This window comes from Camellia sinensis, chromosome 7 (assembly GCF_055761805.1).
Source record: "Camellia sinensis isolate YWXY chromosome 7, ASM5576180v1, whole genome shotgun sequence".
Taxonomy (NCBI): domain Eukaryota; kingdom Viridiplantae; phylum Streptophyta; class Magnoliopsida; order Ericales; family Theaceae; genus Camellia; species Camellia sinensis.
This window is the reverse complement of record NC_138967.1, coordinates 46,559,876-46,575,977: the sequence shown is the minus strand read 5'-3', so window position 1 is coordinate 46,575,977 and position 16,102 is coordinate 46,559,876. Positions and strand designations below refer to the sequence as shown.

The window sequence follows — 16,102 nt, the reverse complement described above, 5'->3', positions numbered from 1 at the left end:
GTCCTTTGCTCCAACCGAACTAAGAATTGATAGTATCCCACGTAGCCGAGCTAGGCTTATATTCATTTTGCCTTTGTACTTTAGCACGGTCCAACGATCTGGGCTTAACACTTTTCATCTCCATTTTGCAGACTTTGACTAGGTTGGCCAGGCACTCCTTTACACGCTCAACCGAGATACTCAACATCATCTCAACACTGAGCCAGTACTCTGAGCTAATTTATATATAATTTAAGACCACATGGGCAAATATCGATTTTTAGTAAACTCTCACAGGGCCATAGCCGAGTTCCGAAAGGATTACCAAATTCCAGACGATGTCCACCTTTCCCTAGCCGAACTAGATACCACGCCCTGGGGAAAACAAGGTTTCGTTCCATTTACCGTAGTATCCATTGTTGAAGCCGGTCTCCGATTTCCAGTCCAACCACTTCTTTGTGAATTCCTTAGGCAAACTAGAATATGTCCAACCCAACTTAGCACCAATTCTTATAGAATAATAAATGGCATCGCCGAGCTAAATCGCCGACTTGGCCTTAACCTCTGTCTAGCTGAGCTATTTCACCAATACTCACTTGGCCAGAATGATGACGACTGGGTATATTATTTAAGAATAAGACGCCGCCGAGAGAAAATAATACAAAACACGCCGGATAAAGACTTAAACGATGACGATTTTTTTTGGGTTTCTAGTAACTTTGAAGACCAGGAAGCCCTAATACCGGGATACGAAATAAACTGGAATAAAAGAGTAGTCGATATGAATACCTTGGCTTAGCTTGTATGTTCTTTACTTTTTATGGTCTATAAGTTTTGCACCGTGCTAACCGTTTGCCTGTTTCTTTATGCAGATTTGAACCAACTAAAGTTACAGTACCAACACCACAACTTAGACGCACTTCGTGCTGCGCTTCGGTACCGCGATAGAGGTTGGGCCGAGCTACTCAATTTTGAGCCGACATACAGATACAGCAGCAAGAGGAAGACCAGGGTGACAGATTCCCTTTTGGAACCTTCACCTGAACCAGATCCAACCCTTCCACAAATCAACCTTATTCCACTAACCGAAGAACCAGAGATGACAAAGCACCGAGCTGTGCGAGCCCTTATTACAGAGACAACCTCAATCCCAGACAGCGGGGTTCAGACCGAGACCACTCCAGCTGGTCAAACCGTTAATGCAGTGGTGGCTCTCCCAACAGCCCAAGCATCGTCATCCCGGTCGAGGAAGTGCGCTCGCACTCCTTCAACCGAGCCACAACACCTTGTGGATGACGACGACACCCTGCTCCCTCAGTCTACGCAACCGAGCCAAGAGCCTGCGGGTTCTGACTGGGCTAGCCCTTCTGAATGGGCACCAAAGATCACATACAAGAACCGGCTTGTTTTCAGTCCTGATTCGGTAGTAGTAGACAAGGACCACTCGCTCGCTTTCAATCTCTCCAAAAGTGTGTATCTGCTCGCCGATATGGAACATCATGACCATTTGACCGAGCTAAAGGCCATCCAGTCAACGACGAAGCTAATGTTGTTGGTAAGTGCTTCTTTTAACCATCTTTCATTTTACATCATTTATTTGCTCGGCTTTTATTCATAATTGTTATCTCTCATTTTGTAGGCCATACAGAAGAACCACGTTGCTCACAAGCGTGTGTTGGAACTGCGCAAGACAACAAGGTTGGCCGTGGCTGAGGCCGACAGCAAGACGACTGAACTAAACGAAGCCAAACAAAAAATGACCGAGCTTGAATCAGAAGTCGCCCGACTTACCGAGCTGGTTAACTCAGCTGAAGCAGACAAGCAGAAGGCTTTGGCCGAGCGGAAAGACAAATATCTGCGAGAAGTGGCCAAGCTCGCGAAAAAGAAAGATGCGGAGATCGCTGAGCTAAAAAAGAGCACGGACGATGCTGAAGACCGCGGTTATAAGAAAGGGGAGGCCACTTACATCCAGCAATGTGAAGCTGCAAAAGACATATTCTTCAAATGTTGATGGAAGGCGGCTGTGGTGAAGCTCGGTTATGGCTAAGAGACCGAGGTCTTTCAGAACCCTCCTTCATATTTTATACCGAGCTGCATGGCGGAGTATGCCAATGCCATTCAGCAAAAATTTCTTCAAGTTGGGGAGGAGGATGAGGCATCCCTAGAGCCTAACAACACCCCGGCTGTTATTACTAATCTCGATCTCCAAGCCGCTCAGTCAGCTCGGGTGGAGCCCCTGGTGCCCAGTACGGTTGAAGATGTGACCGACAAGGGTGGGCTGGACCCTGAACTGCACCTCGAACCAGGAATATCGGACAAAGCCTGGACGAGCGAGAGGTGGCGCCTCACCCAGCAGATGGACCTTAGCGGCAGTCCACTCGTCCATGTCAGCATCAAAGGGGATCGGATCACCCCCTACCCCGATGCTTGTGAGCATCGAGAAATCATAAGGGGTCATCGTCATGTCCCCTGCCGTGGAGAAATGAAATGAATCGGTGGTGTCCTACCATCTCTCCACCAGAGCGGCGAGGAGAGGTCTGCACGTAGTGAGCCTGGAGAGTCCTCTGCAGAAGGCGCCGAAGCCCGCCTGGTCCACTATGCGGCGGACCGCATCAGGAAGCTCGCCGTACCACTCCCGAGCGCCGGTGTTCCCATACCCACGGATGGTATGGGAATCTCCCTGTAATCAAAAACAACAATCGCAAGGCAATATTCAAAATACAGTTCTAAGAAGCATACAGATGTAGCATGTGTGCAGGTTTGACAGATTTCAAGCAAATACCGAGTGCCGGTGTGCTTACAGTGAACTACAGCGTGTGATGCGTCAGCGTGTTTGGGTGGTTCAGAGCAGATGTAGCATGTGTGCAAGTTTGACAGTTTTAGGCAAATACCGGGTGCCGGTGTGCTTACAGTGAACTACAACGTGTGATGCGTCAGCATGTTTGGGTGGTTCAGAGCAGATGTAGCATGTGTGCAAGTTTGACAGATTTAAGCAAATACCGGGTGCCGGTGTGCTTACAGTGAACTACAACGTGTGATGCGTCAGCATGTTCGGTTGATTCAGTACAGTATAGCATGTGTGCAAGTTTGACAGATTCAAGCAAATGCTGGGTACCAGTGTGTATGCAGTGAAATACAGTGTGTTTGGGTAATTCATGGCTAGTGCAGTGTGCGTGCATGTATCAATTTCAAGCAGATATCAGTTGTATGTATGTTTACAATCAACTACAGTATACAGGGTATCTGAGCTAAAGCAGTTAAAGAGCACAAGTAGCTACGACAGTTTTGTGTCCTACATTGCAGAAAGTAAAGCAGAGAAAAGAGAGTTGCCTCGGAAGCGCCGAAGGACAGGTGGGAGGTAGGCTCCCGCAGTAATAGCTCGGGTGGTACGTGCCTCTCGAAGTTCCGAAACTGGCGGAGTCCGTCAGGGGACAGAACATGAATCGCCGGCCGGTAGGTCGCCGGGTCGAATGGGCGCTCGCTCAAAGGTAGGAGCTCGACCCCGGGATCCATCTCGGGATCTGGGGGAGTCCCGCCGCGTGGAATGTCGTCTGCCATGTCAAGAATGATGAGAAAATAGCCGGAGGAAGGAAAACCGGGCTAGAATACGGAAAGTCAACCGAAAAGTCAACTCCCGAGAAGGTCGAAAATGGCCGGAAAGGCCGAGATGTGAAAAGGGTACGGAAAGCAAGGGGAACAAACCCCGAAAAGGTGGAAACGGCAAAAGAGGCACCGAAACAAAGATTTGTTCGGCTGAAAATGTCCGAAATGCGAAGAAAATCGCGAATCTGACGACGAAACGGGCGTAGAACGCGAAGAAACGGAGAAAAGAGGAGAGGAAAACACTCTAGAGAGAGAGGGTATAGAATTTCGGCGGAAGGGAAAGTGAGGAATAGGGTTTAGAAACCCTATTTTAAAACACCCGTGGTGAAATGTCGAATCTGCCTCGACTCAGGAACTTTTTGCTGGTCGGCAATATTTTGTGCCGGCCGGCAGAATATTGTGCCGATGGAATTATTCTGCAGCCGGTGGACAGCCGGTGGCTTCCCCTCCCGGCCGGTGGTGTTCCCACAACCTTGTTTAGGCCATATGAGTAGTTTTTGGTCTTCATAGCTCAAGAAAGTGCAATAAAGTATATCTCCGACGCTCAACCGGCCTCCGTTTTGACTTCGGACCACGTCTTCTGTGCGTAGCACTCCAACTTATACAATGTTGTATCCTTTGGTATCCTTCTTACCTTTTACAAGATCCAAAAGTTACCCCGTGTGCGTTGCACGCGTTCATCGCACTATTTCGGTGCATTACATCGCGCTATCATGCGCCTCACAGTTGCATTGTTATGCACATACTACATGCGTTGCAACACGCACCCCTTGCATTGTCATGCACATCTCTCATGCATTGTCATTGCATTTTTTATTACAAGCATTGTCATGTATTTCAATGCATACGTCGCCTCGCGCATCGTTCGCGTTGTCGTGCATTCCCTTACCATGCATTGTCATGCATTTCGAAACACGTGCGTTGTTATGCATTTAAGTCCGTTCGCATCATTTTACATTCCGTGCGGCATGCGTGTCACACTTGGCATCATTTTACGTTCCGTGTGGCATGCGTGTCACACTTCGTTTCATTTTACATCTTATGAGGCACGCGTGTCTCATTTGTTTCATTTTGCATCTTATGGGACATGCGTGTCTCATTTGCCCCATTTGCATCGGCATGCGTGCCTCATTTGCCCCATTTGCATCGGCATGCGTGCCTCATTTGCATTGGCACGTGTGTCCCATTTGCATCGGCACGTGTGCCCCATTTGCATCGGCACGTCTGCCCCATTTGCATCGGCACGCATGCCCCATTTGCATCGGCACGCGTGCCTCATTTGCGTTAGCATGCGTGCCTTATTTGCGTTAGCATGCGTGCCTTATTTGCGTCGTCTTACATTCCTTGCGACCTGCGCTGTCTTGCATCCATTTTGCATTATTATGCATGTTAATTTTATTACTTGCGTAGACCGCATGCCAATTACATTACCTGCGTAGACCGCATGTTTGTAATCAATTTTATTACTTGCGTAGACCGCATGCCAATTACATTACCTGCGTAGACCGCATGTTTGTAATCAATTTTATTACTTGCGTAGACCGCATGCCAATTACATTACCTGCGTAGACCGCATGTTTGTAATCAATTTTATTACTTGCGTAGACCGCATGCCAATTACATTACCTGCGTAGACCGTATGTTTGTAATCAATTTTATTACTTGCGTAGACCGCATGCCAATTACATTACTTGCGTAGACCGCATGTTTGTAATATTTTATTACTTGCGTAGACCGCATGTTAATTACATTACCTGCGTAGACCGCATGTTTGTAACCAAATATTATTACTTGCGTAGACCGCATGTTAATATCATTACTTGCGTAGACCGCATGTTTTGCTTGCGTGGACCGCATTATTGTTCAATTTCATTACTTGCGTAGACCGCATGTTTGTAACCAAATATTATTACTTGTGTAGACCGCATGTTAATATCATTACTTGCGTAGACCGCATGTTTTGCTTGCGTGGACCGCATTATTGTTCAATCTCATTACTTGCGTAGACCGCATGTTTTGCTTGTGTAGACCGCATTATTGTTCAATTTTATTACTTGCGTAGACCGCATGTTTTGCTTGCGTAGACCGCATTATTGTTCAATTTCATTACCTGCGTAGACCGCATGTTTTGCTTGCGTAGACCGCATTATTGTTCAATATCATTACTTGCGTAGACCGCATGTTTTGCTTGCGTAGACCGCATGATTGTTAAATTCATTACTTGCGTAGACCGCATATTCTACTTGCGTAGACCGCATGGTTGTCCAACTTCATTGCTTGCGTAGACCGCATGCTTATGATCAAATTCATTGCCCGCGTAGACCGTGTGCTCCATTTACACATCTATACCTTCACAGCATTGTTATGCTCCCCACTTGCGTTGCGCTGTCACGCATTTCGAGTACACTACTATGCATGTTGTTAACAATATTGTACCTGTTAAGTTTGTTTTCTTTGCAGGCACGATATTGTATGTACGGTTCATTTAAGGCTGGTGCAACCAGACGAGCCGCACAGGTATTGTATCCTCCGAGTGAGAAGTATCGAGAATTGTATAATTCTCTTACATCCTTTCTGCATTGTAGTGTAGTTTGGTGTATGCTAGCTTAAAGTTGTCGCATGTATGCTTCATTACAGCTTTCTTTGCATGATCATAAGTTATGCTCGGCTTCGTGCATTGTCTTGCATTTTGCCCCTGCCTTCGGGCGCATACCTTGTTTGTCTTGCATGTTTGTCTAAGTCTTCGGCCTTGTCAAAAATGGGTCATCTCTGGGCTTTGACATTCACTCCCGTCATTGTTATGACTTTCGAGTTCTGTCAAAGAGGGGCAACTGTAGACACCCTATTTTTGACCGTCCTCAAGACTTGGACGTCACCATTTGAACACTCGGTGATTATCCATGTTCGTGTTCGTTTGGAGTTCCCGGAGGTCTCGGCTACGTGCCTTGCCTCAGGATCTCCGAATTCAACCGTTTAGTGTCTGGTTTTGCACCAAACACTTGCATTTTGCCTTGGAGGGGCAGATAATGCCTTGTGAGGCATCCCCACACACCACCGGCCATGGCCAGAGGCCACCGGCTGGTTTTTGCTGTCACCGGCAATGTATATTGCCGGTCGGCACTATTTATTGCCGGTCGGCACTCCTTTTTGCCAAAATGGCATCTTTGGCCGGCCGACTACTGTGCATCTGCTTTTGCAGATATTTTATCACAGCTGTCTTGCATTTGGCTCCCCTCCATACACGTGTATGGAGGGATCTCCCTCTTTAGAAGCTTGTCTTGTAAGCTTTACAAGACAAGAAGCTCTATAAGAGGAGCCCCTCTCTCCTTTGCTTAGGGTGGGTTGGTTAGACATTTTAGAGATCGAAAACACAGAGGAAAGCTCTGGTTTTAGGGTTAGGGTTTGATACATATCCTATCTCTATTTCCCTCTCTTGAGTGTTCTAGGTGTTTTAGTCCATACTATTGCACACAAACACCTAATGTTTCATCTTCCTTTGGCTACTGAGGTTCTAAGGGGTTGATTTTGGTGTTTTGGAGTTGGATTCAAGCCAAGGAGGGCTGTTGGAGCACCATTGTTGAATGGGGCTTCAAGGGTAAGAAACTAGTCCCTTTATTCCCCATTTTTGCATTGCATTTTTACCCATCTTTGAATTGTTTTTGTGCTTAGTGTATAACATAAAAAATTTCTTTTTTTAGCCCTCTTGATTGTTTATTAAGAGTGTTTTGTGGTTTGAGGGTGTTTGACCCCTCTTAGGCCTTGAAAGGCCTCATTTTGAGCCATTTTGAGTGAGTTTCGAGACTTTGGTGTTTGGGCCTCTTCACCACTGAAATCTTGAGGGATTTCAGTGGCGGAGATGGTGCCTTGAAGTCTCCAAAAGGGGAGGGCCACCCCCTCTCCTTGTTGTCCTTAAAAGGGACCCTTTTTGGCCTCTTGAGGGAGCATCATGTTAGAATGTGTATTGATCATGTCTTGGCTGTTTTTCATGCTTATTATGCCATGATATAACCTTGTTGTGTGTTGGTTTTGGTACACCATGCATACTTAGCATACCTACCATGTAATGCCTTGTTATTGCCTTAATATGCCTTAGGTTGTTAGCCCTTGTTCAAGCATGTTTTAGGCTTAGTCTTGTGAAGGTTTTGAGCATATTTTGCCATGATTAAGGTCTGTCCATAGTTGTTTGGGTCGGCTTTGGCATGTTTAGTATAGCCCCTTTGCATTCCGGCTTGTTGGCCTTAAGTGTTTGAGTGTATAGCATGCCATTCTTGCATTGATTTAGTGGTTTGGGACTATTCACCTTGTCATTTCAGTCCACTTAGCATGCTTATATGCTTGTATTCCATGACCCTTTTGATGTTTCAAGAGTTGATGTTTCATGCTTCATGTTTATGCCATGGTGTACGCCTCTAGGATTAGGTCACTTGGCTGCCATCTAAGTGGTTCTTGAGGCTTGTTTTTGCATGATTTGGGACTGTTTTGATTCAATTTGGTCATTTGCTTCATGAGTCATATGATCATGCTTTAGGTCCTTGGGCCTCGTTGCATGCATAGCTTGCATTGGTAGGTTAATTTGGCATCATTTCCTACATGTTTTCAAGGCTTATAATGTATGCCATTAGTCCATGTTATACCCTCTTGAGCATGCTTGAGAATTGCTCTTTAATACTTAAATATTGGCCCTTGTGTGCATGCATGTTTGCATGTCATTTAGCCCTCATTTCATAGCACTTTGGCCGCTGTTTTAGGCCTATTTAGAGTTGCCTAAATCATGTATAAGTCCATCTTTTCATCCGTTCGCATTGCCTCATGTTTGCTTGTATGCTTGCATAAGTGCCTTGCCATGCCATGTCGCATCCTTAGCTCACATGCCTAGGATTGCATTACACTTGCATGCATGCTTGGCCTCTTGACATGCTTGTGATAGAGGTTGAGTCTCTTTGGTTTGTTGGTTTACATTACATTTGACATCAAATGTGCATGCTTGGTCTCTTGGGCCATCACGCATGGAAATGCGCGATTGATAGTCCGAGAACCAAGGAGCATGTTCCTTTGAATCATTACCATGATAAGGGACATGATTGGTGCATACATTGCTTGAATTGTATCGCCATGCCAGTTTTGTCCTCTGCTGTTGTGAGTTGTAGGTTCTGCAGGCATTCTTTGCCGACCGGCATTATATATTGCCGACCGGCAGTAAATCACCAGCCGATGGATTCATTTTGTGCCGGTGACCACAATTCACTACCGGTGGTAATTCTACTCGGCCGGTGGTGATTCCCAGTATCCAGAGAGGCATCCTTAAGACTTTGGCAGTCTTCAGAGAGGCAGAGCAGGGAAAACAGAGGCAGACTATGCATGGCCGTGCACTTCCGAGCAGGACCCGAGCATGCGCTGCATCTGACTCTTCTCCCGAGGCGGTTTACTGCTTTTCCTACTTTGAATTAGTTTGTTAACTAATTAGGCAATTTGTAATATTTAATTAGCTTGTGGTTAATTATTTGTATTATATTCTTTCGGTCCCTCCGAGCGAGGGCGAATCTGTAATAAATGTGTGTGAGTGGCGTGTATGTCTTCCAATCCCCACTTATTTCTTCCCTTTTATTTACCTGCTTATGAAGGTAGATTAGGGCATGTTTAAATTAGCATTCCTTATGCTATGTCTGCGTGCATCCATACATTTGTATTACACGTATCAGGCTCAGTACATCACGCTAACTGCATTTGTACTTCAATTCCAAATCGAATACGTGCATCAATTGATTGACTGCATTTCACATGCCATGCTTAGGTTAGCCGAGCCTACTCTGATTGCATTTTTGCATGCGATGCATTAGCCATTTTTAACATGAACTAGGGCATGCATGTTTGCTAACTAGTTTATTGTCTTGGCACGGAGTACTGTGTAAGTATTTTCCTACTTTAGCATCTTGCATGCGTGTGAGTGCTATCATAACAGTACGCTTATCATGTGGCTAAATGCTTATGTGTTATAAACTGTTTGAATGCCTGTGGGTGAAGGTTGGATTGTTTGGGTTGGAAAAACTCGTTGAAATCCGTGTTTTAGCCTACTTACGAGTAGCAAATTCCAAAGCGCTTTTCAAAACAAACAGATGTGCAATGCTTGTTTCCAAATTAGGCAATCTAGTCTATACTTGTTTGCTGTGGGCATAATATAGTAATTCTAGGCTAATAACCGGAATAAGAACACATAACGTTTTCAAAATCAGATATCACGGTTAGTAGAGGCCGGTCTTCGGACCGGGCGAAAGGTGGTGCTCATAGCTGACCTTCCCCGATCATACCCAAGCTCCCGAGCCGAGACAACTCCGGTAATGACGGACATGTGGCCTTCGGCACCGAGTCAGGGTTTCCTAAATTTCCCCGTTAAAAAATATTTAGGTGGCGACTCTGTATCTGGCAAAGCAGTCCATGCTTGGCACTTCTTTTCAAAAAATCTGTTTCTCAAAACGATTTGCCAGATTTGGACTCTTTGGTTCAGATTACGAACCGTGAAACAAAATCGAGTCTGAACTGTAGCATGAGGCCTACAGGCGCGTCTACACTAACATAAAAGATGGGCAGGTGTTGGATTCCTTCCGCTCTGACCAATACTGCGCTGACTGCGTGCTGTGAAACTGCTAGGTACAAAAAGAGTTCTTCTCCAAGCACTGGGGTTACTAGTAACGGTAGAGAAGACATGTACTCTTTCAAGCTTTTTAGGGCACAGTCGCATTCTTCATCTCACTCAAACTTGGCCTTTAATGCTTAGAAGAATGGTCGACATCTATCTGACGACCAACTTATGAACCGGTTGAGTGCGGCAACTAGGCCAGTGAGATACTGCACCTCTTTTACTGTGTTGAGCCTTTCCAGATCCTGGATTGCTTTGATCTGGGAGGGGTCTGCTTCTATACCTCGGTTGGTCACCAGGAAGCCTAGGAATTTGCCTGATCCTACGTCGAACGCACACTTGGATGCATTTAGGCGCGACTTGTTCTTCTTTAGAATCTGGAACATTTCACCTAGGTCCTTGAGATGGTCCTTCTCATCCTTGCTTTTGACCACCATGTCATCTATGTAAGCCTCCATTGTTCTGCCTAACAATGATTCAAACATCTTGGTGACCATCCGTTGGAATGTTGCCCCTGCGTTTTTTAGGCCAAACGGCATGACCTTGTAACAATACAATCCTCTAGGCGTTGTAAAGGATGTAACCTCCTGATCTGGTTCATACATAGCGATCTGATGGTAACCTCTGTACGCATCAAGGAAGCTAAGTCGATTGTGTCCTGCTGTCAGGCCTACCAGTTGGTCTATCCGTGGTAGGGAAAAACTGTTATTTGGGCATGCCTTGTTGACTGTTTTGTAGTCTACGCAAACATGCCATTTTTCATTTTTCTTTGGCACTACAACGGTATTAGAGATCCACCTTGGATAATGCACTTTTCTGATGGCCCATGCCTCCAGCAGGTTTCCTACTTCCTCCGCCACTATCTCCACGTGGCGGAGTATCAATCTGCGAGTGCGCTGTATGACCGGTCTGGCGTTTTGGTGGACATTAAGTTGGTGGCAGATGAACTTTGGGTCAACGCCAAACATGTCATATGGCGTCCAGGCGAACACCTCAATATTTGAAATTAAGAATTCCATTAACTCAGTCCTCTCAGTGCTGGACAAAGATGAGCCTAGCAAAAAGAACTTTTCTGGGTCTTTTTCATCTACCTTTACCTCAACCAAGTCCTCTACTGCCTTTTGCTCTGCTGCTTTGCCCACGTCCGCAAACTGTTCATTGCTTTCTGGCTCTTCCACCATTTTTACATAGCCTTTTGCAACTCGATTGTCATTTACTGTGACGAAGCACTGTTTTGACATGATTTGGTCTCCCAAGACTTCTTCAATTACTTCGGCTTCGTTGGGGAACCGCAGTGCTTGATGGTAGGTTGATGCTACCGATCGCATGGCGTGCAACCATGTTCTTCCAGGATTATGTTTTAAGTGGAAGGGACCTTCAATACCCAGAATTTCACTTGTTTAGTCATGGTCCCAGCTTTGACTGGGAGGATTATCTTGCCTACTGGCCATTCTGGCAGTGAGTTAAAGCCAACTAGGGGGGATGTTGTAGGGGCCTAGACTTTGTCCTCCAGCTTCAGTTGTTTGAAGGTTTCATAGTACATTATTTCGCATGAACTTCCTTGGTCAGTTAGGATTCGCTTGACGTCGAAGTTCTTGACGCGCAGAGTTACCACCAGTGCGTCATTGTGTGGACAATGTAGTCTTGCTAGGTCCTTGTCTGAGAAGGATATGACGTTCGTAGCCTCTGTTTTGCCCTTTTTGATGGTGGGTTGTGAACTTAGTACCTTCTTCAGGTGCTCTGCCTTCTTTATCATCCCCCTGAGTTCACATACCTGCTAAGGTTCAATGATCCCATGAATAACATTGATTACGCCTTGGGGTGGTTCGTCCACTGGGGGGCTGGCTGTGTTCCCCCTTCAATATACTAATCTAGGTGACCGGCAACTACTAATTCTTTCAGATGTTGCCTCAGGGGTGTGCAGTTTTCAGTTGGGTGCCCCTTCTCATCATGGAAGGTGCAGCGAGACCTCTCGTCGTAGCCCCTTTGTGCTACTCTCAACTTGGTTGGCCGCCAAACGAAGGGTTCACTTTTTATCTCGCTGAGAATTCGGTAGATAGGCTTATTGAACACGATGGTGATAGCAGTGCGAACTCTTAACCTTATTTTTTCTGGGTCCTCCCTGTTGGCTCGCCTGCCTCGCCCATTCCTGTTTGGTTGTTCTACCGTGTTGACTTTTGCTGCAGTCTTTTTGTCCGGCGTTACTGTTGAGCCAGACTTTGCTTTAGCCCGGGCATTGTCTTCCTCCACACGGATATGTTGGTGTACCCTTTCCATTAGGGCCTCCATCGTGAGGGGTGACATCATTGTACTTGAGTCCCTCAACTTGTTTCCGACTGGTAGACCTCTTTTGTATTGTGAGATGGCGAGATTTGTAGGGCAATCTCCTATCTGGTTAAAAGTCTCCCAATATCGACTGTTGTAGGATCTCAATGTCTCCTTGTCGCCCATGTCAATGGAGAGTAGCTTATCAATCTCCACTGGTGTTTTGGTATTCGTTCTGAACCTAGTCACGAACGCCTCTGCCAATTGTGCCCATGAGGCGATGCTGCCTTCTGGTAGCTGTTTGAACCAGGTTAGACCTAGGTCGCCAAGGCTGGATGGGAACAGGATACACATTAGGGCCTCATTCCGCCGGTATACTGCCATAACCTGGCGAAAGTGGCGAAAGTGCATGTAGGGGTCTGTCTTCCCCTCATAAGTGGTGAATTTAGGCTGGTGGAAGCCCGAAGGTAGTGGTGCGATCTCTATTGCCGGAACGAATGGCGAACTTTCCAACCTTGCTAATACCTTATCCGTTGGTTCGTAAGCAAGGCGAGGCATTGGCATCCCTACCTCGACACTCCTATGTGTCCTAGGGGCCAATCGCTGTAGTGCTGAAACGTTGCGTGGGTCGCGAGCCCTGGTGTCCTCCTTTCATTGGGCCCTTTCGTCAAGTACTGTCCGCAAGTCCGATGATCTAGGCAACTCCGTGTGCCTAGATGTCGTTTGGTACGTGTGCGAGGGCAGATAGATGCTCCCCTCAATACACGACCTTTCAGTTCTCGTTCTCTCAGACCTGGAGTAATGAGTCCTGGAAGTCCTTGGTTGAGTGTCGCCTGTTCTAAGGCTCTTGCTTTGTGCTTGCGATGGGGTGACCCGCTGTCTGCCACGATCCTCTAAGTGGCAAGAGGGCGTGTTGCCTTTGTGCCCCTCTCCTGTCGCCACCCCTTTTCCTTTCATCTGGCGCTTCATTGACTCCATGTCTGCCGCCATCCTCCTTATTAACTCATCTTGTTCCCTAACGCGATCCTCCAGAACCTGGGGGTCCAATCTCCGCCTCTGTCTTTCAGGACTTTGGGAGCGACGGGGGCTGCTGCCTCGTCTTCCCCTTGCATCCCTCTAGGGGGTTTGTCGTTGGAGTTCTAAATCTGCTATGGACGGGATAGAAGGTAAACCTTCGCGCCTCCCACCCCCTTCTGGGGTTTCTCTGTCGATAGCAGACTGCGGCAAATCCTCATTGTGCACCATTGGTTTCAGCTGGAGAGGAAAACTTGATCAAGAGGTTTTCTTCTTTCTGGTCTTCCTACAGACGGCGTCAATTGTACGAGCGCAGAATAATCTTCTCGTATAATCCTGTTGATCAAGTTTGAGCTCCTCCAAACATCATCTCTTTACTCCCTGAAAACACAAACGTGAGCTAGCCGGCGGGTGTGTGTCGGATAGCTCTCCGATGCCTAAGTCAGCAGAATAGACAACAAGCTCTGTGTATTCGGGAATCAAAGTTGTGTTACCTGTACATAGGTTTTGCTGAGAGCTTTTATAACTTTTGCCTGGCACAATCCTAGTAGGACTCTTATTCCTCCATGTAGAGTCCTCATAGGAATCACACTCTTGAAAGATGATACTTATCCTTCAACACCCCCCTCACTGCTTAAACCAAGTGAGATGGTTTAGCCACGGTTGGACAACAGTATGACTGAGCTAACACTAGCCCTTTGTCATACTTAATCCAGCACCTTTCCAATTATACGACATAGCTTGGCTCTTGTTTCACCTGTACCTCGGTTTTGTCTATTTAGACCGGGCTAGCTGTAGCAAGTTTTGACAGAGCTAACAAGAGCAAGGTCCACCTTAAGAAGCCAAGCACCTCGGCTCTGAATACTATGACCGAGCTAATTATCACTAGTACGACCGTGGTGACTGCAACAATACTTGGACCGAACTAACAACAATGGTCCACTTTGCTAAGCCCTTTTTACCACGGCCCATAGATCGGCGCATTACTGCGCCTGGATCTAGCTCGGCCCTAATGCACATAAAAAACTCCCTCTCAAAAAGTTTACAAAATTAATATTCGAATAACATAAATGGTGTTAATTAAGACAAAATATACTGTACAATTGGAATTACAGTTTAAAAAATGTTTCTATAATACTAATGTATTATGAAAATGATTTGCAAACAAGCATTTCATACCAAAAATAAATAAATAAATAAATTACAAAAAATGTAGTGGTATTTTAAAATTTTAAAATCATTTTAATGGACTTATTGATTTAAAATGAATAAACGAAGACTTGACCATCTCATTCTTTATGAAGTTCTATATAAATTTTATATTTGTGTATTATCACTGACCACTCTATATATTATGATGATCAATTCAGTTTTACTAACTTCACAAGTAAAATGTCTAGTGTTTGGTTTTTCTCCAATCCAAATCTTGAATAGTAGGTTGTTGTTTGGACATATAGAGCTCACCACAAATTTCGTTTAATGATTTGAACAGCTTATTTTACAAAAAAAATTCGTATATATTATTTATACAAAAATTAAATTGATCAGATATTCATAACTTATTCGATTTATCACATTTGTCATCTAATAGATGACAAGTGTATTATTATTATTATTATTATTATTATTATATATATACACATACATACATAATTGGGTTTATCTTTGGTCCAAAATTTGAATTTGAGAGTGTTGTTTAGACTTGTGAGGGCATAAGAGTTTATCCCAACTGTTTATTTTGTAAGAATTTTTATGTATATTGCAAAAAAGAAAAAAAAAAGAAAAAGAAAAAATGATTAAATGATTGTAACCTAATGCAACAATTAGTGTATTAATTTCAAGAAGAAAACGAAGCATACAACAACCAAAAAAAAAAAAAAAAATTCTACCAAAACAAACGGAAGGTAAAATTTTCAATTACGACGTTAATAACCTGGTTTTGACGAGGGAAGGTATCGAAGGTAGCCAAGAGTTCTTCCTCCCTCTTAGCCTCGAGTTGCTTAGCCTCGGCTGCGATTCTGGTAGCAATAGCTGACTGCCTCTTAGCCTCGAGCAATGTGTAGTTATCCAAGAACAGGTTGGATTTGTGAGAAGGATGGATGAACCGTTCAATTTCGAAACACATTGGGCAAACGCAGAAGGGGTTGTTTGTGCCATTTTCAAAGCATTCTGAACATGTGAAGAACATGCCTGGAATGAATTCATCACACCCCTCACAGAAAGGCCGTCCACTTTTGATGATGTAGTATAGACTCATCACCTCCATGAATTTCAGACTGCCATTACCTGAAATTTTGATTCACACTCAATATATATCATTATTTCATATTCCTCGTTCTTAAAATAAACTTTCACATAATCCGTCTATCTATCTATTTATACTATCTACATAAACAAATGTAGTGGTGTCTTAAAAGAGACCAAACCTTCAATCCTAATATTTCATGAAATGTTTGGATTCTCTTTCTTAAGTGTGCCACATTCATTATTCTCCCATTCTATTTTCCTTCTTTTTTTTTTCTCCCTTATATATATATATAATTTTTTTTTTCACTTTTTAATTACGTAGGACATGGATATATGTGACATCATATGGATAAGAATTTT

At 44.8% G+C, this 16,102-nt stretch overlaps 1 protein-coding gene across 1 annotated transcript in view; it reads right to left on the bottom strand.

The window, feature by feature from the left end:
- LOC114307375 (uncharacterized) overlaps positions 1 to 15,894 on the bottom strand; it is a 31,456-nt gene extending 15,562 nt beyond the window's left edge. The window contains exon 1 of the mRNA XM_028252783.2: positions 15,429 to 15,894. Within this exon, the coding sequence (XP_028108584.2) occupies positions 15,429 to 15,761 (333 nt within the window). The 5' untranslated portion in view covers positions 15,762 to 15,894. The remainder of the gene's footprint in view (positions 1 to 15,428) is intronic.
- Between the last annotated feature and the right edge of the window lie 208 nt (positions 15,895 to 16,102).